Source organism: Capsicum annuum, chromosome 3 (genome assembly GCF_002878395.1).
Source record: "Capsicum annuum cultivar UCD-10X-F1 chromosome 3, UCD10Xv1.1, whole genome shotgun sequence".
Classification (NCBI taxonomy): domain Eukaryota; kingdom Viridiplantae; phylum Streptophyta; class Magnoliopsida; order Solanales; family Solanaceae; genus Capsicum; species Capsicum annuum.
This window is the reverse complement of record NC_061113.1, coordinates 245,700,489-245,725,667: the sequence shown is the minus strand read 5'-3', so window position 1 is coordinate 245,725,667 and position 25,179 is coordinate 245,700,489. Positions and strand designations below refer to the sequence as shown.

Below are 25,179 nucleotides of genomic sequence, written 5' to 3'. Positions count from 1 at the left end.
AGGCTATTGGGTAGGTTTAATTAAAAAGGGAACTATAGGTATGGGACCCACATTTAAATAAAATTATTTCGGATGAAAGTTTCAATAATTTCATTGAGTCCAGAATGTCAAATTAGAAATGGTAGCATATTTCAGTTATGCACATAGAGTTCCAAACGAATCCCGAGCACAGGATCGGAGTCTATGAGGACTTAAGTTTTTCCTAATTTTCCATCTTCTGGTGCAGGATCTATTTATCCTTCATGTTCATAATGGGTTGGTCATGATCTCTAAGGATCAATATATTGACCATCATGTTCATGATCTATATCCTTCGCATTCACGATGAAGGTTTCCCGACCCAATTCACTTATCTTCGCATTAGCAACCACCTTGTGTTGTGTTCGTAGTCCGATAACCCTTTTGCCTTTGCATTCACGAATCATTTTTCTATGTTCATGAAGGGTAAGCTTACTAGGTATTGTGATAATGACCCTTGGCCTCCACAATCGCGAGGGCCAACTGCCTGTAAGGTAGTAAGGTGGGTGTGAATTACTCTTTTTCGATTTGACAATCATCTCACTTAGACAGACAGTCGACTATTGAAATAGAAAACTTCCAGAAAATAAAGATTTGAAAAGAAATGAAACCAAATATTTTATATTGGTTAGTACCTCTAATAGGTCTTACTCATGTCTCCTTGGGTTGCAGGGGATTCTATTAGTTCTTTGTAAATCAAATCAAATTACAAGGATTGAGTCAAATTTTTGGCTATAACTTGCACTCTTCTCTTCTTTATCACTTTTGATACAATGCGTCACCAACTACGTGTTTCTCTCCTCTCTTTTTGAATACACATTAAACCTCAAGAAAACACAATCCTTGAATAAAGTAGAGGAAAGAACTAGATAAGGTTGAGACAAAAGTATGTCTCTTCCTTTGTCTTTCATTGCTTAAATAGTAGTGATTGGACTATAACTAGCCATTGGAAGATAAGTATAGAAGGCAACCCAAAAGATTTTTATTCTTAGAAAAAAGAATAATGAAGATTCATTTTCCAAGAATAAGTAAAGACTAGACAGGAAAATCTAACTAAGTAAAACTTAAATAAAGAGAGAAACAACAGTCCCATGAAATATGCTCTCCATTAAATACAAATGATGCTTCTTCTCTTTTGAAATATTCTGAGATACTTCTTCCTTTTTAAGCACTTACAATGAGTCATTCAAATATTCTTTTCCTAAATTCCTACAATGAAACCAATCACCAAATCATTCATCAAAATTAACATTATCACCTTGCAGTATATATTGTCCTATTCCCGATTTCTTCATCATTTTCTCACCCATTTCTGCATTTTTAGCCCTAGGAGCTCAAGAAACTTGCTAAGAATCATTGATTTGTGATAAGGATGAGTACAGGATGATGAAGTGACCATTTCTCACTAATTTTTTCATAAGTTGTTGGACTAAATCCTCCATTTAATTCTTATTTTTCCTCTTTTCCCATTATCTTTTGGGGCTGATTTGAGCCCTTATTTAGACTCCATTTGTGCACAACTTTGAACACACCTTTTTTTCCTCATGATGAACTCAATTTTGGGATTCTATTAGCAGGCCCCACAGGCCATTATTAACCAAATATTGGACTCAAAGTTTTATATAGCAATATGGGTATCATTTTACTCCTATTATTACATAGTTATATATTTTGATAGTGCAACATCATTGTTGAGATCAGGGAGAAAAGGTGAGTGATTTGTGGATGGTTTAAGAATACGGTTCGCATCGAGGTAGGCTTCAGTCTACTTTTATCTACAAGATTGTGTATTGTATAGATTGTATGTTGGTTGGGGATAACAGGATAGGATTAGGACAAGTATATCTTGACTTAGCCTATTTAGGGATTTGGGATAGGGATGTGACCCAAACCTTAGCGTATGATACTTTATATGTCCTTAGAATCCTATTACCATTGACTATAGACATGATTAACCATATATTGATGTTAATGATCCTTTAGTATAAGAATTACCAATTACTAAGTAAATTAGGCCATATTTTTTCAATTAGATCCTTTTAGTGATTTTATGCCCTTGATTATTGTAGTTTCTCTAGTTATGATGTTGATTATGTATTAATGGGACCCAGGTCGTTGTTATGATGCCAGTTGGACACCAAGTTAGTAATTTATCCTTAGAAAAGATATGGCTTTAGTTATGAATGTGTATACCCCTATGTTTGGATATTGGTGATGGCATGCATACTTGAAGGCACGTTTATGATCACTTAGTGGTACGATTTCAACTAAATCCTTGATTTTACTATTGTTTTTTAATAAAGGATTTATTCCAATTTTTCACTTTCTAAATGAATTCTTTTACATTGGGAATCGCACTACCTATTTAATAATTTATGCGCTTTAGGAACTAAATGAGACATTATATGTAATGCCCCGAAATCCTGTCCCGGAGCGTCATACCGTGCTTAAGGCTACAAGTAGCCCCAAGCTAACCCTTTGAGCCTGCTACTTAGTATAAAGCTTCCTTAAAGATAATGAGAGCAAAATAAGGAATCATGTCATATCACATCTAACAAAAATCTGTATGAGTACTTAAAGGTAACAAAATACTACAAATCTAAACAAACTGACCATCTAGTCTGACAAATTCTCTACTACTCAATAAACTATAGAGCCATTGAGACAGATCCCCAACTGAATCGAACTGAATTGAAAATAGTAGAACAACTATTAAAAATACAAAAGTGTCTGGAGATAGTCCCTCGAATCATGAGGACTCACCACAGTGGAGATGTAGATAAAGGTACTCGGGATCACTGATGCTGCTGGGACTGAGCACCTGAACCTACATTATGAGACAATGTAGCACACAGACGTACATGTGGATAAGCATTTTGGAATGTACTGAGTATATGGAGGTAGATACAACTAAATATCAATACAATAAATCTTTATAGAAAACATACATGGTATTGTAGATGAATCACATAGCTTGAATAAAACTTTCATAAATCATGGATCAAGAAACATGAAGTATAAATCACGTGAGTCATTACACTTTATTCTAAATCTGTATTCTTTCTTTGATCTCAAGCTTAAACTAGTTGAACTCTTAAAACAACAACTTTTAGAATATGCACTTTAGTCTTTTGAAAAACAAGGAACTTTTTTAAAACTTAAGGACTTGAAATCTTAAGAACTTTAAGACTTGAGAGTCTAGAAAACTTGGGAGTTTCTTCTAACCGACATAAACCATGTGAGATACATGGAGTCCAACATCTTGCCCACATTGGGGAGAGTTGTTCTATCCTTTCCATCGGAGTAGAACCTTAACTGTTAGTGATCACTAGCTTAACCCACTTGGGGTAAATCAAATCCTACAGTGGCTCGTAGTTTTGGGGCATGAGACCTTGGAATCAAACCCAACTCGGTGCTAAATACTACTCCCTTACTTAAGCTCAAAACTTTTAAGAAAAATCCACCTTAAACAACTCAGAAATATGCAATGGAAGCCAACAATGCTTCCCTTTATCTTAAATCAAACGGTGTGGATTTTCTTTCTTAGCTTGGGATTAAAATCAACTCTTTTCTTAAAACTTTGGTAGACTATCACCAATAAGCTTTAAAACTTTAATAGCATGGAAATATCAATACACTTCTTGAAACACTTTAGAAAGTATCAACAATTCATTCTTGTACTTAAGGCATGTATATTCCTAAAGTCTCACAATTTCACAATAAAGCTTAATTCATGACACTAATCTTGGAAACCCTTGAAAATATCACATCAATATAGGAATGTGCAATTTCTAGCATGAATTATCAATTCAAATCATAAATTAGCGAAATAATCATGCAATTCAAAGCTTGAACAACTTATCAATTCATATTCTCAAAATAATATAATTTAGGCATAGTCCCACTTGCAAAAACATGAAATTCATTTATAAAAATCGAATCTTTGGGAACAAGAACGAAAGAAGTATTCTTGTTACATATCTTGAATTATGAACTTTGATGAATAAGCTCGCTTGAGACTCTTTCTCGTACTTTTGGATGAAGGTTCTTGAAGCCCTTGACTTGGGAACCTTGACTCTTGACTCAATTTGGAAAAACTATGGTGAATTCTTGAGATCCTTGGAAAAGGTTTTTGGTACTTAGGGTTTTTTTTTAAGAGAAATCTTAAGAAAACCTCGTATAATGCTTGGAATGACTTCAAATTTGATATTTGTATGGTTTAAGAGGCTTGGAAAAAGTCCAAAGTACCCTTTTTAACTTTTGTACGAAGCTGAAAAATTAAACTGAAAAACTTAATTTTATGGGCCATCGCGACGTGCCACTATCGCGGTGGCTCACTGAAAATTAACAAATGGGATTCTTGGGGTCACCGCGACGCGGAGCCAACGCGTTGTCCCACTGGTTGGGACCTGGAACTTCAATGCGACATGCCACAATCACGCTAGGATACTAGTTTTTTACAATTGTCAAATAGACCCTCTCCGCGATGAGCCAAGCACTAAAATGACGTTGTTTTACGACTAGGACTTAAATTAGCCATAACTTCTTGTCCGATTATCAGATTTGGATGGATCCTATATCGTTGGAAAGCTAATTAAATTTTTCATACGATAAAAAGTCCCTATTAGGGAAATTCTATATGGTTTAAATGTAACACACTTAGGAAGTCATTCCTTAGCTTTCTAGAGACGAAATTAAGCTTAAGGAAAAGTTTAGGGGTATTACAATATCTCCCCCTTGGGAACATTCACCTCAAATGATACTCGTCAAGCTAAGAGTGCGGAGGAAACTGAGTATGCATAGCTGAAGCAACTTGCTCAACGGACTCTCTATCATTCTAAACTCTTGAATAATTTAGAGAATGTATTAACTTATATTAAGAATAGTTACATAACTGCAACTTTGATTAGAAATGGGCTGAATTAAGGAAGAATGATACCTTCGGCTTGATCTGAACTTGCGGAGAATAGGTGTGGGTACTTGGATCTCATATCTGACTCGACTTCCCAAGTAGCACCCTCAATTGACTGGTTTCGCCACAAAACTTTGACCAAGGGAACCTCTTTGTTCCTCAGTCTACAGATCTGGTGGTCTAGAATCTCAACTGGAATATCTTCAAACGAAAAGCTAGTCGGGATATCTAGGCTCTCTGAAGGATCCACTACAACTGAATCATCAATGTGCTTCTTAAGCATAGAGACATGAAAGATAGGATGCACAGCTGACAACTCTGAGGGCAACTCAAGCTCATAGACAACTCTCCACACACGACTTAGGATTTTATAGGGGCCAACATACCGGGGACTAAGCTTCCCTTTCTTGTCAAACCTTTTCACCCCTTTCATGGGCGAGATTTTTAGATTCACCAAGTCATTAACTTCAAACTCAAGGTCTTCCTCTCATATCTGCATATGATTTCTGACGACTCTGGGTTGTCTTCAACCTTTCTCTAATCAACTTCACCTTATCCATAGCCTCAAACACTGCATCAGGTCCAATCAAAGTAGCCTCACCTACTTTAAACCAACCTATGGGTGATCTACATCTTCTAACATACAAAGCCTCAAATGATGTCATCTTGATGATAGCATGGTAACGATTGTTATACCAAAACTCAATCAATGGTAAATGCTCATCCCAACTACCTTTGAAGTCAAGTGCACATGCTCTCAACATATCCTCCATAGTTTGGATGGTCCTCTAAGCCTGACGATCTGTCTATGGATAAAAAGCGAAACTCAAATGAACTTGGGTACCAAGACCCTTCTGAAACTCCCTCCAAAACTAAGAAGTAAACTAAGTACCCCTATCTGAGATGATAGACAATGGAACTCCACGCAACCTGACTAACTCCCGAATATACAGTCTAGCATAATCCTCAGCAGTATAAGATGTATGCACAGGCAAGAAATGTGCTAACTTAGTCAGCCTGTCTATAACAACCTAAATAGAATTATGATGATGACGCGAAAGAGGTAAACCAGTCACAAAATCCATATTCACCTCTTCCCACTTTCAAGTGGGTGTACCAAATTTTTGTATTACACCACCAAGTCTCTGGTGCTCTAACTTAACTTATTGGCACGTCATACACTTTGCTACAAACTTTGCTATATCCTTCTTCATGCCACTCCACCAATAGATTTCTCACAAGTCGCGGTACATCTTGGTAACACCAAGATAAATAGAATACCGCATGCCATGCGCTTCTGCCATGATCCTCTATCTGAGATCGTCAACACATGGAACACAAAATCTACCTTGCAATCTCGACACACCATCTCCCCCTTAGGAGAAAACCTCTACCTTTTGGTCCTTGACTGACTCCTTCAGTCTGACCAAACTACGATCTGAGTCTTGCTTCTCCTTCACTTCTAAAATCAGAGAGGATTCAGAACTACTCTGCACCAAAATACTCTCCTTAGTGGAATTAAGCAACCTAACGCCCAGTCTATCCAAATGATGCACATCACGAGCTAAATTTTCCTTACCCTTCTTTACCTGGACAACACTACCCATAGACAATCTGCTAAGGGCATCTGCTACTACATTGGCCTTGCCCGGGTGATACAATACACTCATATCATAATTCTTTACCAATTCTAACCACCTTCTCTGTCTAAGGTTTAACTCCCTCTAAGAAAACACATACTATAGGCTTTTGTGGTCTGTAAACACATCAACATGAACACCATACAGATAGTGTCTCTAAATTTTCAAAGCAAAACCCACAGCAGCTAATTCAAGATCATGGGTTGGGTAGTTCTTTTCATATGGCTTTAACTGTCTAAGGGCATAGGCTATAACTTTACCTCTCTGCATCAACACACAACCCAAACTAACTCTAGAGGCATCACAATACACCACAAAACCATCCGTACCATTAGGCAAAGTCAACACAAGGGTTGAGGTGAGTCGAGTCTTCAACTCCTGAAAACTCTTCTCATAGAAATATGACCAAAGGAACTTAACTTTCTTTTGGGTCAAACCGGTCATGAGGGATGCAATAGAAGAGAAACCTTTCACAAAACGGCGGTAGTAGCCAGCTAGACCCAAGAAACTCCTAATGTCTGATGGAGAGAGAGTTCTGGGCCAATTTCTTATAGCTTCAATGTTTTAGGGATCAACTCTAATGCCTTCGACTGAAATGATATAACCTAGAAAGGCTACTGACCTTAGCCAAAATTCACACTTACTGAATTCAGCGAATAACTGATGATCTCTAAGAATTTGTAGGACAATTCTAAGATGATCTGCATGGTCATCCTTACTATGGGAATACACAAGAATATCATCTATGAAAACAATGACAAACATATCAAGATACTACTTGAATACTCAATTCATAAGGTCCATGAAGGTTACTGGAGCATTGGTTAGCCCAGAAGACATGACTAGAAACTCAAAGTGACCATAACGGGTTCAGAAAGCTATCTTTGGGATATCACATTCCCTTACTTTAAGTTGATGATAGCTAGATCCAAGGTCTATCTTCGATAAATAACTCGCACCTTGCAACTTATCAAATAGGTCATCAATTCTCGAAAGAGGATACTTATTCTTGACTGTGACCTTACAAAGTTGACGATAGTCAATGCACATATGCAAAGAACTATCTTTCTTTCGCACGAATAGAACAGGTGCGCCCCAAGGTGACACACTGGTCTTTATAAAACCTTTGTCTAAAAGATCTTTCAGTTGCTCTTTTAACTCCTTAAGCTCTGCAGGTGCCATATGGTCGGGAGGAATAGAAATAGGTTGAGTATGAGAAGAAGTTTAATCCCGAATTCTATTTTTCTATCGGGAGGTACTCCTAGCAGATCTTCCGAAAAAACATCAGGAAACTCATTAACAATGTTGGCTAACTGAATGGTTGGAGCTCTGACCTAGTGTCCTTAACTCGAACTATATGATAAATACAACCTTTGGATATTAGCTTTCTGGCTTTGAAATAGGATATAAAATGACTCTTGGGAGATGCTAAACTCCCGAACCAATCAAAGATTGGCTCATCCAGAAATTGAAACTTAACCGCATGGGTACAACAGTCTATAGACGCGTAGCAGGAATGAAGCCAATCCATACCCAGAATAAGGTCAATCCACCATGTCCAACTCTATCAAATCAGCAAGTATGACTCTATGAAGAATAGTAATATGACACTTTTTATACACTTGTTTAGCAATAACTGACTCCCCTACTGGAGTAGAAACAAGGAAAGGCTCAGGAATATTATTGGGACTCATTTCAAAACTCACAACTACAAGTGGGGTTACACAAGAGAAACTTGACCCGAGGTCCAACAACACATAAATATCAAAGTGAAAGACACGGGGCATACCAGTAACAATGTCGGGAGAATCTTCCTACTCCTGACAGGATGGTAAGGCATAGAACTTATTTTGGTGCTGACCGCCAGCAGTATTGGAAAAAGTGCCCTGAGGAGCAACTGGACGGGCTAAAGGAGCTGGGGCACTATTAGCCTGAGTTTGAGGTCTCACATCTCTGTTCCCCTGCCTGGCATGCGGATACTCTCTAAGCCTGTGGCCCAATTTGCCACAACCAAAACAACCCCTCTATTCGGCCAAACACTCGTCGGGATGGGTCCTACCGCACATAGCATAAGGAGGATAATTAGGCATGTTGCTTACACTGTTCTGGGACTTTGACATAGAAGGCCTATTTCCTTGCTCCTGTCTATTTCTGGGCATGGGAGCACTAGCTGACGAAGGTGCTGACATAGATAAACGGCTTTGAAACTGTGGATAGTTCCCTCCATGGGACCTTGCCTGACCATACTCATGCTGCTCAGATCTAGCCCTCTTATTTCCCCTCACTTTATCTCTTTCCCTTATCTTGTCTGCCTCTATTTGCTAGGCATAAATCATCAGCCTAGCAAGATCCATGTCCCTATTGAGCATAGCAGTCCTACACTCTTTCAACACCTGTCCAGATACCCCAGCAACGAACTTACTCATACAAGCTCGGGTGTCAAAAATCAAATCAGGAGCATATTTGGCTAACTGGTTGAACTTAAGGTAATACTCCTTAATAGTTATGGAGCCTTGCCTCAAGTTTATGAATTCCTCTATCTTTGATTCCCTCATCTCAAGTGGGAAGAAATTGTCCAAGAATGCATCTTAGAATACCTGCCAAGTAGTAGGAGTTGCATCCTCCCCTCTATTGTTCCTCCATGTCACTATCCAGTCATAAGAATTGTCCTTCAACCTGTAAGATGCCAACTCAACACTTTCTTCCTCAGAAACATGTATCACCTGCGTGATCTACCGTACCATGTCAATATCATGGAGGGTAACCTCTGTGACATGGAGATATCGCGAACCCTCACTGCCTTAAGGTTCCAAAATGACCCCAAACCCTTTTCAAAAATTCCAAAACTATTCCAAATTACCCTTTTAAGATCCTCAAACATAATTCAAGTCAAAAATTAACATTACGCAATGAAAAGGTAAAAAAATAAAATGATCAAAAATATTAAAGGTCTTACATGAACACATAATGATAATGAACCTAGTCGGAAACTAGAATCAAGATACAAAAAAAATTAAATAAAGACAAGGATATATAGAAATATGAAAATACAATCAGATTTATGAGCTACAAAGGACTTTATACCTTCATCTCTCAATTGAATCCAATCAAACAACAAAAATTTTGACCTAATCAAAAATGAGAAAACCAAATTGAATCTACAAAGAGGGTAACTCGATAATTTATTAATCTAGAAAAAGTTAACACGGCTATTTAAAGAATCTACCTTTAACTCAATCTATGATTATCAATTACAAATTACACTAATTCTAGGTGTCACCTTGAGAAACTACAAGCTTGAAAGCTCTCAAATATTCAATTCATCAAAATCTTTGGATGAAAATGGCTCAGGCAACTATTTATAGTTATTGCTTTACAAAAATAGTTCAAAACTGACTATTTTGGAAATAAACCATAAGGACCCTTCTTGATTGCCTAAATGGCATATTGATCACTCATGACCTTATGTATTTATTGCTCCATGTTTTCCTTTGAGCTCCAAGATATCGCCTATATGTGGAAGCTCCTACTAATGTGCCCCAAGCTAACCGTGCTCGTATTATCCTCCCCTTCTTTAAAAGTATTCATCCTTGAATATAAATCTCGCAAGAACATGAGAAGGACTAACAACAAACATATCCTTAGAGCATAAGAGTTAGCACAAGGGTTATTGACCATACCTACTTGTAAAAAAAGGCACACATTTGAAATATAAATAGCTGTCCTTTGTGTTGAATTAGATCCATTCATTATATAAGGAACAAATGAATTAGTTATAAGCAACATCATGAAACAAGTAAACCACAGAGGTCTTAATGGATCAGGAATCAGAAGAAATGATATCACATATACTTTAGGAGCCATAAGGAATAATGGTTTTATCGCCTCAAAATAAGAACACACCAAAAGTTGTGCAATCACCCATATAGGCGCATCCGAGTCAAAGAAGTGCTAGACCTATATACCTCTACCTCTATAGAAAAATCCCATACCAACATGGGTAACATTGTAAGTAAAGAGACAATAGAGAAAGGTGTTAAGCTCACTATCCTTATCTCGGGTATGCCAAAAGATAAGGATACTGGTAGATAAGGAGACATATTTTAAGAAAACAAAAACCCTATCTATAAAGAAGTGCACCAATGAAGACATGCTACTAGAATAGTTGAAGGATCTATTAGGAGTGAAATCACTCCATATCAAATAGAACTCCTAATGAGTTGGGGTCCCTTCTATCATAGTATCACGCATGCTTTTGAAATTCTCATTTGAAAACTTAATTTGTCCAACCCTCTGAAGGTGACAAGGAGTCCTTAATATCCATGGACTCTCCCAAAACCAAATAATCAACTTAACACCCACTAGCTGTAGTCCACACAACTTAAAAAATATGTCAAACAAGGATGCAAGTATATAAGAAACCCCCACAATATGCAATGACACATTTGTCTTGGGGTCCACAAGCATGAGACTATTTTTGAGCAAAGTGTCATTATATGAAAACAAATAATTGAAAAAGGGACAAAGGGCATTCAACTCACCTCATATTTTCCTAATTGCAAATAGACAATTTAAAGTTTGAATGTTAACAAGAAGGTATTCATAATCTTAACCTCAAGAGGACAACATAAAGCATTCCAAGTATACTTTATTGTCCTTACTCAACAAACTCCCACAAGGAATGTATCAACAAGTGGAGCCATGATTTTTGAGAGATTGAAGGAACTATAGATTGAAATTCCTGAGTTTTAAGAATCCATTCTAACACCTCAACTTGTCTTAGTGGATATGTGTAATAAAAATAGAACACATAATTTAGGCATCACAAATGCACCATGGATTTTTTCCCAAACAACAAGTATAGTTGGCATCCAAAACATATGGCTCGCACAACTTAAACATAAAACAAATAAACCATGAAAGCATTTTATAGACTACAATCTTTGGATGGTGTGGTAGGAGTTCTCTTATTTCCATGAACCTACTTACCATAGTGAAAATATCACCATGTCTCCAAGGATCACCAGGAATAAGAGAGGGTAGATACATACCTTGGGGACAAGATTGTAATGATATTCCAAGTCATTTTCTTGATTTGCAAGAATTTCTAGTATTTTAAGCCTTCCCATAGAGGCTACAAGTCCTTTAGGACTTGTTGGAAGTGTCAGTTTGATTATCAGAAAGTTCACTTGGATTTTAGTTTTATTTCTTTATTTTTGGAGCATTTGTTGTTAATGAATTAGTATTGGACCAAAACTCATATAAAAAATCTTAGATAAGAATTCCTACAATTCCACCAGCTTTGAGACATTTATTTTAAGCTACGTGACCCTTGGTTCAAGTCACAAGGCTTCTGGACTCATTGTGGACTATTGAGTGGATTTAATGAAAAATAGAAGTATAGGTGTGGGATGCATATTTACTCAAAATAATATTGGATAAAAGTTTATCTGGTTCTATAAAGTCTAGAGTGTCAAATTTTGTAAGATATCATAGTTTGTTTGCATGCATGGGGTTTCAAACAAATCTCGAGCACCCGATCAGAGTTTGTGAAGACTAACATTTTTGTTGGTTTTCCAGCTTTTGGTGTAGAGTGCATTTACCCTTTGCATTCATGATGGGAAGGCCATGAACGTGAAGGGTAAGACATTGACATTGCATTCACTAGACTTCATCAAGGCATTTGCGATGAATTTTACCCGAACTAATTTTCCTCTCCTCTTCATGTTCGTAACCAACTTGTGTTGCATTTACGGTTCTCTAGCCTCTTTTCATTGATATGCATGAATTTTTTTATTATATTTGCTAGGGGTAACCTTACTAGGCATCGCAATCGTAACCCTTAGTAAATCAAGTCCATGAACGTGGATGGGGAATTAATAAATCCAAATGACATCATCAAGAACTCATAAGGACCACAACGGGTCATAAAAGTTGTATTAGGGATATCAGCTTGGATCCTCAACTAATGGTAATCGAATCTCAAATCAATCTTAGAAAACATTGTCTTACCCTAAAGTTGGTCGAACAAATCATTAATACGAGGCATAGGATAACGGTTCTTCACTATCACCTTATTAAGTTGCCAATAATCTATACACATACACATGGAGCAATCTTTCTTCTTCACAAACAATACAGGAGCTCCTCAATACGACATACTGGGTCAAATAAAACCCTTACCAAAAAAATCCTAAAGTTGAGAATTTAGCTTCTTAAGCTCGGTAGGATCCATACGGTAAAGTTCCATATAAATAGGTCAGGTGCCAAGATCTAGAGAAATACCAAACTCTATCTCACATACAGGGGAAATACTAGGTAGGCAAGTAGGGAGAACATTAGGAAACTCACAAACTACAGAAATAGAATCAAGTGATTGACTCTCCATACTAACATCGTAAATATAAGAAAAATAAGACTCGTAACCCCTCAAAATAAGCCTTCTAGCATGAACATAAGAAATAATCCACGTCGGTTTACAGATATTTTCTCCCTGTCATAGACTGGGGGTATGCAGGGCATGGCTAAGGTAAAGGTCTAAGAAAAAAATCCATGACTGCATGATAGTCGAATAATCAGTTCATGCCCAAAATAACATCAAAATCCACCATATCCATAATAATGAGGTCAGCATAAGTATCAATATCTCAAACTGTCACAACACATAATTTAAGAACCTGATCCACTACTAAAGAATCACCACGGGAGTAGATGAATGCAATGGTATATATAATAAATCCTAATATAACTCTAACCATGGAGCATAATAAGCAGATACATAAGAATAAGTGGATCCCAGATCAAATAAAGCAAGGGCCGACTGATGAAACTTTAGAATCATACCCATGACAACATTTGAAACTCAGCCTCGAGCCTAGCAGGTACTGCATACAACTAACCACGCCAAATGACTTGATGATGTTATACCAGTTATGCAATCCAAATGACATCATCAATCCAATATCAAAAATCTACCTAATATCTCCTGCTTTTTAGCGGACATAGAATGCTGGGCAACCACTGGCTGAGAAGTTATTGCCTGAGCAACCACCGACGCAGGTGGGACCTCAACTCTAGGAGTTACAGCTACAAATTGCACCCCCGCCTCAGTAACACTCTAATCTGTAAACTGTCCACCATCAGACAGTGTACCACCAACTAACCCCAAAAGTTGAACCAAAGCATCTCTAAGCACTGAAGAAGAAATAAATCCTAGTGGATCTTGAGTTGGTGTAACTCCCTAAATTTTTGGTCCCTGAAAAATTCTTGATCTTTGAGCTTACTGTCCTCACTATGAATTACCTTTTGAGTCAGAGGGTGTAATTGCAGTCCTTAAGGACTTAAACCATCATTTTTTAGCGATGGCACCAGATACAGCTAAGACTTTAGAGTCTCCGCCAACCCCTCTAGATTCATTAGGAATATCGTACATTTAAATGGACTATACAACCCTATCAAATTCAATGTTCTAGATAAAATGGCACAGCAAAAATTTCCACCTGAGGTTGTTTTAATAAAAAATAGGACTCACTCTTTCCATTTTCTTAACTTTTCGGCCAACAGTTCAAAATAAGCTTGAATGTCTCGAGCCCCAAACTAAAGGTCCACCTATCCTAAAATTGATATTTTAAATCTACTGAAACAGTTAGAATTTGCATTCAAGATCGTTTAACTGATGTTTTTGCATGATGGTTATTTAGAACCTGCGAAGACTTCAAAACAGACAATTTGCTCTAAAAACAAATGAATTGCCTATTAATCATACTATTAGTCCTCACAAGTCATAAATTATTTGGGGCAGCTATAGAGAAGCTCTAATGGTGAAAATATGCTTAATATGGAAAATGACCTATAGGGTCATTATATTTATGCCTTGGGTGGTATTCAACTTAATTGAGTTTTCACTTAGTTATGCTTGTATTCATGTTATATCAGTGTATTATGATTTAGATTGCGTGCTTCAGTCGAGTTTGGCTCAATTGGAAGCCAATTAGTGATTGAGATTGAGTTTTGGGCTATTTGAAAAGTGATGTAAGAAAGTTGGTGAAAAAAGAATACCTTTGGTGAAATCCCTTGAAAGCATTGGTTTGCCTTAGAGGTTACCTGGAGAGTCTTTATGTAAATCCCTGCATTTTTTAGCAAGAAATCAAATCATCGTTCCTACATGTATAAACTCTAATACCATGAATTATATTTTAATATATTTTTCATGATCATTAGCCTAGTGTTGTTCATAGGAATCATTTAGAGCAAAGTCAAGCTAAGAGCCTTCGATTCGGCAAAATTTTGATATTCAATTCTACAAGGGTCAACTTTAAACATGTATAACTTTTGCATGTGAGGAATTTTTATTCTCAAGACCCATCAAATTATAAATAATTGAAATAACTTTCCAATGATACCAATTTTGCCTTAATTTGATATTCGAGCAAAATGTTATGACCATTTTTGTGAGAAATAGTAAGTGTAACACCCCGTGCTTTTAACGCTCAATAATGCATTTAAAATGACCTTTGGTGTCCCTATTTAGATGGTAAACCATTTTTAGATGTTGGGGGTTGTGTTGGGGGTGTTTTTGGACATTGGAATCAAGTGTGCGTCACCAAATAGACCCTCTGCTAAGGCATACATCGCATGAAAAACTCTAATAGCTACTGGATGGGGTGTGCTTTTGGAGTACGCCACCCACCCTTAGGTGTGCTTTGGTTATTCACCTCCTAACAAAAGCTAAGTGCCAAAATTGCTCCATTTTGACTTAGTGTAAGGGCGTTAAAGTCTTTCCACACCCCCAAATCATTTCTAATCTTTCTTAAATGAATTAAGGTCTTAAAACACATTATTTCTACTCTCTTAACCCTAAATATTCATTACACGGCTCAAAACCCTTCCTCTCTTCCTAAGAACAATGATTCAAGTTCCATCTCTCAAGAACTCAAGAAGTTAAGTTCCAATTTCAAAGCATTTTTCAAGAATTCGTCCAATTGAGGTATATGGGGTTTATGAATAAAGATAATCTTCCATCCTTGTTCCCAAAGTTGATGATTTCAAGATTAAATTTCTTTATTAGGTTTCATACCCAAATAGTCATATTCATGATTTATGATATTGCCATGAGATTAAAAGCTTTAAGTATATCAAGAATTGTATATGTTCATGTTTTAAATGTTAAAGATAATAACTGATGGTTTTTAAACTACGGACTTCAAAAGTCATATAAACTATAGGTGAAAAAAAAACTCCTTATCTCAATTTCAAAATCGCCCACACTAGTTTTAACTACAGGTTTCAAAAAGGCCAAAGACATCGATAGACACTCAAACTTGTTGCCAAAATTCACTTAGACACCTAAATTAAGGCATGTTCCTATCAGGCCCCTAAACCCCCCAAATTTTGTTCCAATTGGACCTTTTTTCCTATCAGCAATAAGCTTAAAGTGTGTGTTGCATACACATGATGATGTGGCAAAACGAGCTAATTGGAAGTTGACACGTGGCATTATGGGTCCAATAATTATTAAAAATTAATTATAATTTTTTTAAAAAGTATATAAAAATGGCATTGAGGAAATTATTAAAAAATAATTCTAAAATTATTTTAAACATAAAAATAAAAAAATAATTATTTAAAAAAACTATAAAAAAATTTTAAAAATGAAATAAATTGTTAAAAAATTATTTAAAAAATTAATTATTAAAAAAATTATAAAAAATTTTAAAAACTAAAAATAAAAAATGGCATCGAGAATCGAAATTATGAAAAAATAATTATAAAATTATTTAAAAAATAAAAATAAAAAATGGTTATTTAAAAGAAATTTTAAAATTTTTAAAAATAAAAATAAAAAATTGCATTGAGGATCCAAATTATTAAAAAATAATTATAAAATTATTTAAAAATAAAAATAAAAAATATTATTAAAAAGAAATTATAAAATTTTATAAAAGATGAAAATAAAACTCTCCCACCTACCCCCCGCCCCCCAGCGTTCATCTCCTCCCCTCCCCCCCCCCCCCCAGCTTTCATCTTCCCCCCCCCCCCCCCCCAGCCCCCCGACATTCCTCTTCTTCTCCATGAAATAATTTTATAATATCTCAAATTTTACACTAACACACAGCACAACAAAAACATATTCACATTACAAGAAAAATCTTAATTTTCTTCTTAGCTTGATAATTAGTTTCCACCATATTCATATCAACAAAATAGCAGCAATGGGGCGGGGTGGGGTACTATGAAACGATGAAGACGCGGAGTGGGGTAGGAATATGAAACGATGAATAATATGTTGAAAATCCAACAATTCAAATGTAGCAAACTTCCATTTTTTCCTGCGAACTTTCATTTTTTCCGGCATTCTAATTGCGGAAAAGAATAAGAATAACAACAAAAAAAATTAAAATCAAATTCAAAAGTAAGAACAAGAAAGGAGAAAAGGGAGAAAAGGTAGAAAAAATGGTATGAGAATTAAGTTTAGCAAAAAAGATGAATGAATAAGAAGAATGGTGAAGAAGATGAAATGGAGAGAAAAAAAATGAGGCCAGGGGTATCGGATGGGATGGGGGGTTTTGTGGGGAGCCTTTTTTTTTTTTAAATTCTATTTTATTAAAAAAAAAAATAAATTGGGGGCACTCTAATGCTTTTTGTTTTTTTAAAAAGTTTTTTGAGCCTTTAGTGTTTAAAAAAAAAAATTGTTACTAAAATAATTTTGGGGCCTAGATGCTACTTGACATCTTTTTATTCGTAAATTAGTAAAAAAAAATGATCCTCACGCGCCTCCCACGATGGCACTGCACGCGCAGTGCCACAGGTATAAAAGGCCCAAATGGAATAAAATGTGAGGGATTTAGAGGCCTGATAGGAACAGGCTTTAATTTAGGTGTCTAAGTGAATTTTGGCAACTTTGAGTGTCTATCGATGTCTTTTACGTTTAAAAACTCCAAAATACATCAATAAACATCTTTTTCCTTTCTCATGTCTAATAGTATGAAAAAATCTCATCTAATTTGTTCCCTTCATTCTCAGGATACGCCAACCGTTAGGCATTCGCCAAGTCACTGCCAAAATTGTAGCACCAACGATTGGGATTCAAACAATCATGAACTACAAAGTGTATTACTTTATAAATTTTGGAATCTAATATCCTCACTTTCTTTTGTCTTTTGCTCTCTTTTTGTGCAGGAAAAATTAGTTTGAGAAGTGATCAATTTTCTTCGATAATTGCTGATTGTTAGAATCGTTGAAATTTCACTGCAAGTTATACTCTTGAAGGTTGGTTTATACTTCCTTGAATCGATTCGTCTACATCTAATTATCTATAGAGTTCAAATTACCAAGAAAAATAGGAGAAAGCACTATATTTGAGGTCTAATATTGCACACTTAGTGATTTTACTTTCCCTCATAATGTTCAATGACTTCACTATGTTGGCGTGGAGATTAAACCCATAATGTGGTAAGAAAATGCACATATATATTAGAATCTCTTTGACGTTTTACAACTTAAGTTCTAATAGTACGGTTTCTCTTTCTTATTGATACTTCTATCGTGCTGTCAATTAAGGTGACTCAAGAACTTGATTCTTAAAATTACTGTCTATTAGATAAGGAAAAGCAACAAAAAAGTTAATAGATCAAAGACAATAGTTAAAATAATTTTAGTTGTGTTGGAAGAGAAGTAAATAAAAAATAATGTACTCTGTTTTGTCAATTTTAAGCTAAAGATGTGTCATAGTTGGAGTCATTCATATTGCTATCACAAAGGTGGTATGCAGAGTATTCAGAGAGTTACTTTTTATAATTGAAATTATTGGTGACGTGAGGTAATAGACAGAAACTCAATTTACATTATAAGACTTAGTCTCTGAATTTATTTTCTCTAATCTTATAATTTAGTCATTTGTTATATTGCTTTGCTTTATTGTATTGTTCCTCATAGGTTGTTTATGACACTTAGACAAATTAAACATCAATTTAGCTATAGCTTCTGCAGTTTAATAAAATAATACAAAAGGAAAAAAAAACAGAACAATATCAGTGCAACAAACATAGGAGTTCCTTTCCTTTCTTTGAACTTTACCATAACATGTAACAGGAAATGTGTTTTGATGAAAGATGCAGGATATTATGTATCCTGACAAATATACATATTATGTTAGTTACTTCTTATAACTGGAAAGCATTATGTCCTGATGTATGTGAAGGGACATTGGTGTTGAATTTAGAGGACTTTATTAAAAGCCCGTTTGGATAAGATTAAAAAAATAATTTTTTAGTTTAAGTGATTAAAAACTTAAAAGTGTTTATAAATTAAGCAGATAATTGTTTGAATAGAAGTGTTGAAACTGGAAAAAAGTTATTGATGCATTTGGTAAACAAGTGATGTTAAACATTTTTTTGTTGTTAAAATGACTTAAATGTCCTTAAAGTTGTTAACATCATAAATGAGGTGAATTATTTATAATTTTTAATTTTAAAATAAAATTTTTGAACAAACCTCCGATTAATGATGGATTCGATGAAAATAAAGAAGTAAGATGAAGAGGAAATTGGAGGAAAGAGATGAAGCGAAGCGGCAAAGAGAAAAAAAAAATTATATATTTAAAAGCTATAAGTTTAGGATATTGTTGGAATTGAAGAAAAATATAAGGGATAAAAAAGATAAATATTTTGGTGAAACCTAAAAGAATTTTAATCTAAAAAGTAACAAGTTGGGGTACCCACTTTTTCACTTTTTGATTCTTTTAATCAGTTTTTAATTTTTTTAAGCACTTTTTAGTTTTACCAAACATCTTAAAAGGCTAAAAAAGAGATTAAAAGCTGGTTTGACCAGATTTTAATCCTATCCAAACAGACTCTAAGTTGCATTTTATGCGTAAAACATGGAGATATTATCATAAATGCAGCATGTCCAGGTGTGGAATTATTATTTATTGTTAGTTTATTGCAGATGTTCTTTTTTGTAGTGTTGGTCTTGGTGTAACGATTCTAATAATTTATTTAATAAATTTGTCCCATTTTAACTCATTTCGTAATTTTTAATCATTATTTTATAATTATGGGTCAAATTGATATTTTCATAAGTCTTGAGACCTAGGTATAAAATAAATTTTAAGGAGAAAAGATTTATTATATATTAATAATAAATCAATAATAAAATCAGAGAAAGTTACTAAAGGAAGGAGAGCACGACAGTTAGCAGTATCGTATTTTCTTTCCATTCGTGGTTGTGAAAAGGATTCTCGACATTTCCAGGTTAGAAACTTTGAGTGAATTCTCTACTACTTTGTTGGATAGTGGCGTGAGGGGAGTAGACGGTGACTTAAGGCATGGGTTAAATTGGTGTTTAATGATTTCTGCAATTATTTTCAATCATTGAAAAGTAAATAGAGTTTTAGTTAGGGATAATTACATAACTTAGCCAATATTGATTCCTAATTAGTTTATTTAGTCTAGTTTCAATTAATTACAATTCATAACCTACTCTTCTCTATTTATTTTTCATTATTATAATTTATAGCCTCTCTAATGTATTTTTTTTCTCTATTTTCTATTACTTTTTTTTTCCTTTTACAATTTTTTCTTTCCTTTTTACTTTTTTATTTATCGTTTTCTCTTTCTTTTCTTTTTTCAATTTTTTCGTTTTCTTTTTTTCTTTTTGTATTTTTTTTCTTTTTCTTTTTTGCTTTTTTATTATTTCTCCTTTTTTTTTTATTTTTTTCTCTATTTTCTATTACGCTTTTGTTTTTCAGTTTTTTTCTTTTTCTTTTATTTTTTTCTCTATTTTCTATTACTCTCCTTCTTTCTATTTTTTTTTTGTATTTTTCTTCTTTTTTTATTTTTTTTTTCTTTTTATTTGTCTCATTCTTTTCATTTGTGCAAACTAGCAAATATAAATATAAGTGCAAACTATAAAATATAAATACAAAGGCAAATTATAATATACAAATACAAGTGAAAACTATAAAATATAAATGTGAACTATAACATATAGATACAAGTGTGAACTATCATTTGTATTTTTTAATTATTGAAAAGGAACGGTTGATTTTCTTTTTTTGAATATTTGTTTGTATTATTTATACGAGTTGTATTTATTGATACAAATAAATAGAATTCAAATTTTTATAAAAATACAATATGTATTTGTATTTTTAAAATCGTTGTTTTCATTTGTTTGTAATTGTATTTGTATCAAGTGATATTTATTTATTTACAAATACGAATAATAATTTTGACATACAAATGCAAAACGGTACATTTGTATCAAATGATATATTGCATATTTATATATTTTAGAATCAAGAAAATACAATTGATGCATTTACTTGTTTGTATACAAATATAAATGATAAATTATACATAATCACGGCTAAATACAATATACAATCAACTTACAAATACAAATACAAATGCAAAATAATTCTTTAAAAATAAAAAAGACATCGACGAAAATAGAATACAAATACAAATATAATCTAAATATACAAACACAATAAAATCATAATACAAATATAATCCAATATAATATACAGTCAATTATAAAATATAAATACAAAACAGTTTTTTAAAATACAAGTGCGAATTATATAAAATATAAATGATAGTGTAACTAACAAATACAAATACAAGTGGGAACTATAAAATACAAATATAAACGCAAACTACAAAATACAAATACAATCTCAAACTTTAAAGTACAAATACAGATATAGTTGTATCAATGAATACAAAAATATAAATGACGGTGTGACTACAAATAGATAAACAATTATGGTATTTACGTTATCATCAATGACTTGTGCTCGAGTAGTTATATTTTTTAAAAATACAAAAAATATAAAATAGAACAAAAAAAATGATAAAGAGAATAAGTACAAAAAAGAAAATGAAAAAAAAAAAAGAAAAAAACAGAAGGAGAGATAGAAGAGAAAAAAAAATATATAAAAACAAAAAAAATAAAAATAGGAAAAATTAGAAAAAAGAAGAAGAAAAAATGAGGAAAAGACGAAAAAGAAAAAATATAAAAAAAAATAAAAAGAAAAAAAAATGATAGTGTTTTTGGCAAGACTAAATAAGTAGTGTATTTATATTTTTATGAATACAGACCACTAAGTAAAAGTGAATACAACGGCTGTGAATCGAATACAACAGTTAAATAGTACTGTATTTATATTTTATATGAATACAAACTATTGATAAAATCGAATACAACTGGCGTAAATTGAATACAATGGCTATAAATGGTAATTATATAAAATATGGCTATGAAATGTGAGTTTTCCAGCAAAATGTAGCTATTTTTGAAAGATCCCCTATTAATAATTCGACAATCAAACGGAATAGGGATGAATATATACTCGAATTATGATAAATGATATGTATATATCTTTCGTCATATTCTGAATATACATATGCTCCTACAGTTAATGAAATTGTACGTTTATGCCCCTCACACTAACTGTATGCATATGCAGAGGCGGAGCCAGGATTTCAACGAAGGGGGTTCCATATTCAAAGAAAATTTAGGATTTCAATTAAGGGGGTTCCATATTCAAAGAAAACTTATTCGAAGGGGGTTCAACACCTACTATAACCACATAAAAATAATTTTAATCATGTATAAATAGTATATTTTTTCATCGAAGGTGGTTCGGCCGAACCCCCGAACAAAAGGCTGGCTCCGTCCCTGTGCATATGTATACCCAAAGTATGACGGAAAGTATATATATACCATTTATCATGGTTTGATCGAGGATACATTTGCCCCTTTATTGTTTTAATTTTTTTTTATCCCAAATAATTAACTTAATCCCATTTATCATAGCAACTTAGACTATAGTTTGAGAGGGTACATGTGCATTATCTCAAAGTAAAAAAGTTTAAAAGAAATTAAAAGTACTGATCCCAAATAAATCCAAGAAAGGAGGTTTTAGCTGCATCACAACACTTCATTACGACTAAATCATTTTTAGTGCCCAAATGCTTTAGCAACTCTATTGTTTTGCTGTGCCCAAATTGTAGAAACTACTCATGTGAATCATAAGGTTATTAACAATTTATATACATGTTTATGGGTTCGTCTCTTCATTTTCGAAGAAAGGGTTTGTAAGGCATGAAAAGTTCCATTTTTCATCGATAAAAAGGATCTTTGGTATAATTGATTCTTATGATTGCGGAGTTAAAGATCCATCTGTTTTCGACATACTAGATATATTAGGTCTGCGTGTGTTATTGTTTTTGACTAAAAATAAGAAATATATAAATATACCTAGAGGCCGTTTTCAAACACAGTTCTAGTGCTTGAACTAGATTAGAGAAGAGAAACATAAATTTATGATTTAATCACTTTCTTAAATTTCGAAAACTTCATCTTACATAAATTCATAAGTTTCTATGTATCACCCTTTCAATAGATTGCTGATAACCAAAATAATACTAATAATTCCTTGAAGCTTTTCACTGGCAGCTTTCAGTTGAGGTTCTTCAGAAGTAAAATTATCATCACACGTAGAAGGACCATCTGAAGCCGCGGAGGCATGAATATTCAAACCGCTATAGTCCTTAGACTTCAAAAGACTTGGTAATCCTCCAAGTTCATCAATAGCATCATTATAATTCTCCAAGCACGAGCTGTATCGTGTCTTTGCTTGTTGATCTGTCGCCTGTTTAAGCAACGAATTAACAAGACCACGTGTGGATTGTGCGTTCTTTAGTGATATGTCTATGGAGATAGTTGCGAGGCCTTCGAGATTTGCACCTTTGGATCGTGGATCTCCATTTAATGTCGATAAACATATAGCAGGTTTCAGTGCTTTTGAGCAAACATCGTTTATCAAATCAGCTCTCACGCTTGTTAACGTGAAGGAGATCGATAATAGAGAAACTATCACGAAAGAGGCAGAGATATATGAGAGAGCCATTTTTGTATTTTTGTATGGTCAGATAATGTTTGTGTTTCATTACTTGTGCTGTGATGTGCACTTTATATAGTTGTCTCTTCTGGGATTTTATGCAAAATAAATTAATTAAAAATCTACTCATATGGAAAAGAAATTAAGTGAAATTCTACTCATATTTAATTTCAAGATATCGTTTCATAGTAAATTGATATTGTGGTCAAATTAATAGTACATTTTAGTTATTTTTCCTTATATAGATGTCATGATCAACAATAGATATGGACATATTTTCAGAATCGTAAATATTTTTCCCTTTAAAACAATTGGAAAATCATATTAATAATTCGATATTGTTATACTAATGGTTTGGCTCTAACAAAACCGAGGGATAAAATGTTTGTTAATTTTATATACCTTTTAAAAAATAAATTAAAAGTATGTTTGACCAAACTTCTAAATTACTCTATATTTTAAATGATGTATATTGACTTGATATTTATTTAAGAAAAAAATATTTATCAGATGTTTATTTTACTAAATTAACCTTATTAATTATTTTTTGAAAATCTGAATTTGATCACTAATACCTTATATTAGGGGTGTGCAAAAACCGAACCGACCGATATATATATATATATGACTTACTATATATTTCTCTTTAATTTCTACAAATTAACAAACCTATTATTTTAATTATACAAACTCTTAATTTCTCCTAACAACAATTAGTTCAAACTTGAAGATTCTTATAAACTAAAACACATCATATAGAATTTTTGGTTGCAACTAAGATTTGTTTTTTTTTCATATTAGTTACTATTATTTCTATTTTATGAGTATTTTCTTATCGGTTAAATTAAAAATTGAATCATTATGGACTAAAATCCGATAAATCGAAAATCGATAAGAAATATCTTATTGGTTTGGTTATTAGTTTAGCATATTTAAAAACTGAAAACCGATAAACCGAACCGATAGTATATAAAATCGAACCGAACCGACCGATGCACACCCCCACCCTATATAGTCATTTAATGATGGAGGTAGTATTGAAAGAAGATGATAAACTGTATTTCATAAATTGAATAAGTAAATTGAAATAACTATTTTTAGTAAAAGGCGAGGAAAAATGAAACAGAGGAAGTAACTTTCTTTACAAAAATGTTTTGTTTTTCAAAAGTATTTTGGTTAGAAACTGTACATGTTTGACTAATATAATTAAGCTAATTTTGAGCGATAATTAGTGTTCAATCAAATTTTTAATAATTGATTTTAAAAATATTTTTTCTCAAAAGTGTCTTTCTTTTAACTTTTGAAAAATAACTTGTATGTTTAAAAGTATTTATTTTCTCTGAAAAGTTTGATAAAATACCTCAAATTAAACATTTTTGACAAAACAAACTATAAGTTATATTTCATGTAGCATAAAACTTTAATCACAATTAATAAATCAGTTTAAACTCTGACAGTTCTTAGTTAAGCTAATTATATATTGTTTTGATATAGGCCAAATGGTTAAATTACTCATGTAAATCATAAGGTTCAATTATTAATGATGTAAACATATGTTAATTGATTCAATATCATTAATTTATATTATGTATACGTTTATTCTTACTTTTTTATTAAGAGAAATAGCATAAATATACACCTTAATTTACTATATTTATATAAATTTGCACCGTTATAAATTAATGACAAAAATTACAACT

General features: G+C 33.3%; 1 protein-coding gene across 1 annotated transcript; it reads right to left on the bottom strand.

The window, feature by feature from the left end:
- Window positions 1–22,878: 22,878 nt before the first annotated feature.
- LOC107865986 (pectinesterase inhibitor) lies at window positions 22,879–23,541 on the bottom strand. Its single transcript, XM_016712170.2, has one exon. The coding sequence runs from the start codon at window positions 23,486–23,488 to the stop codon at window positions 22,967–22,969; it is 522 nt and encodes a 173-aa protein (XP_016567656.1). The 5' UTR covers window positions 23,489–23,541; the 3' UTR covers window positions 22,879–22,966.
- Window positions 23,542–25,179: the final 1,638 nt, after the last annotated feature.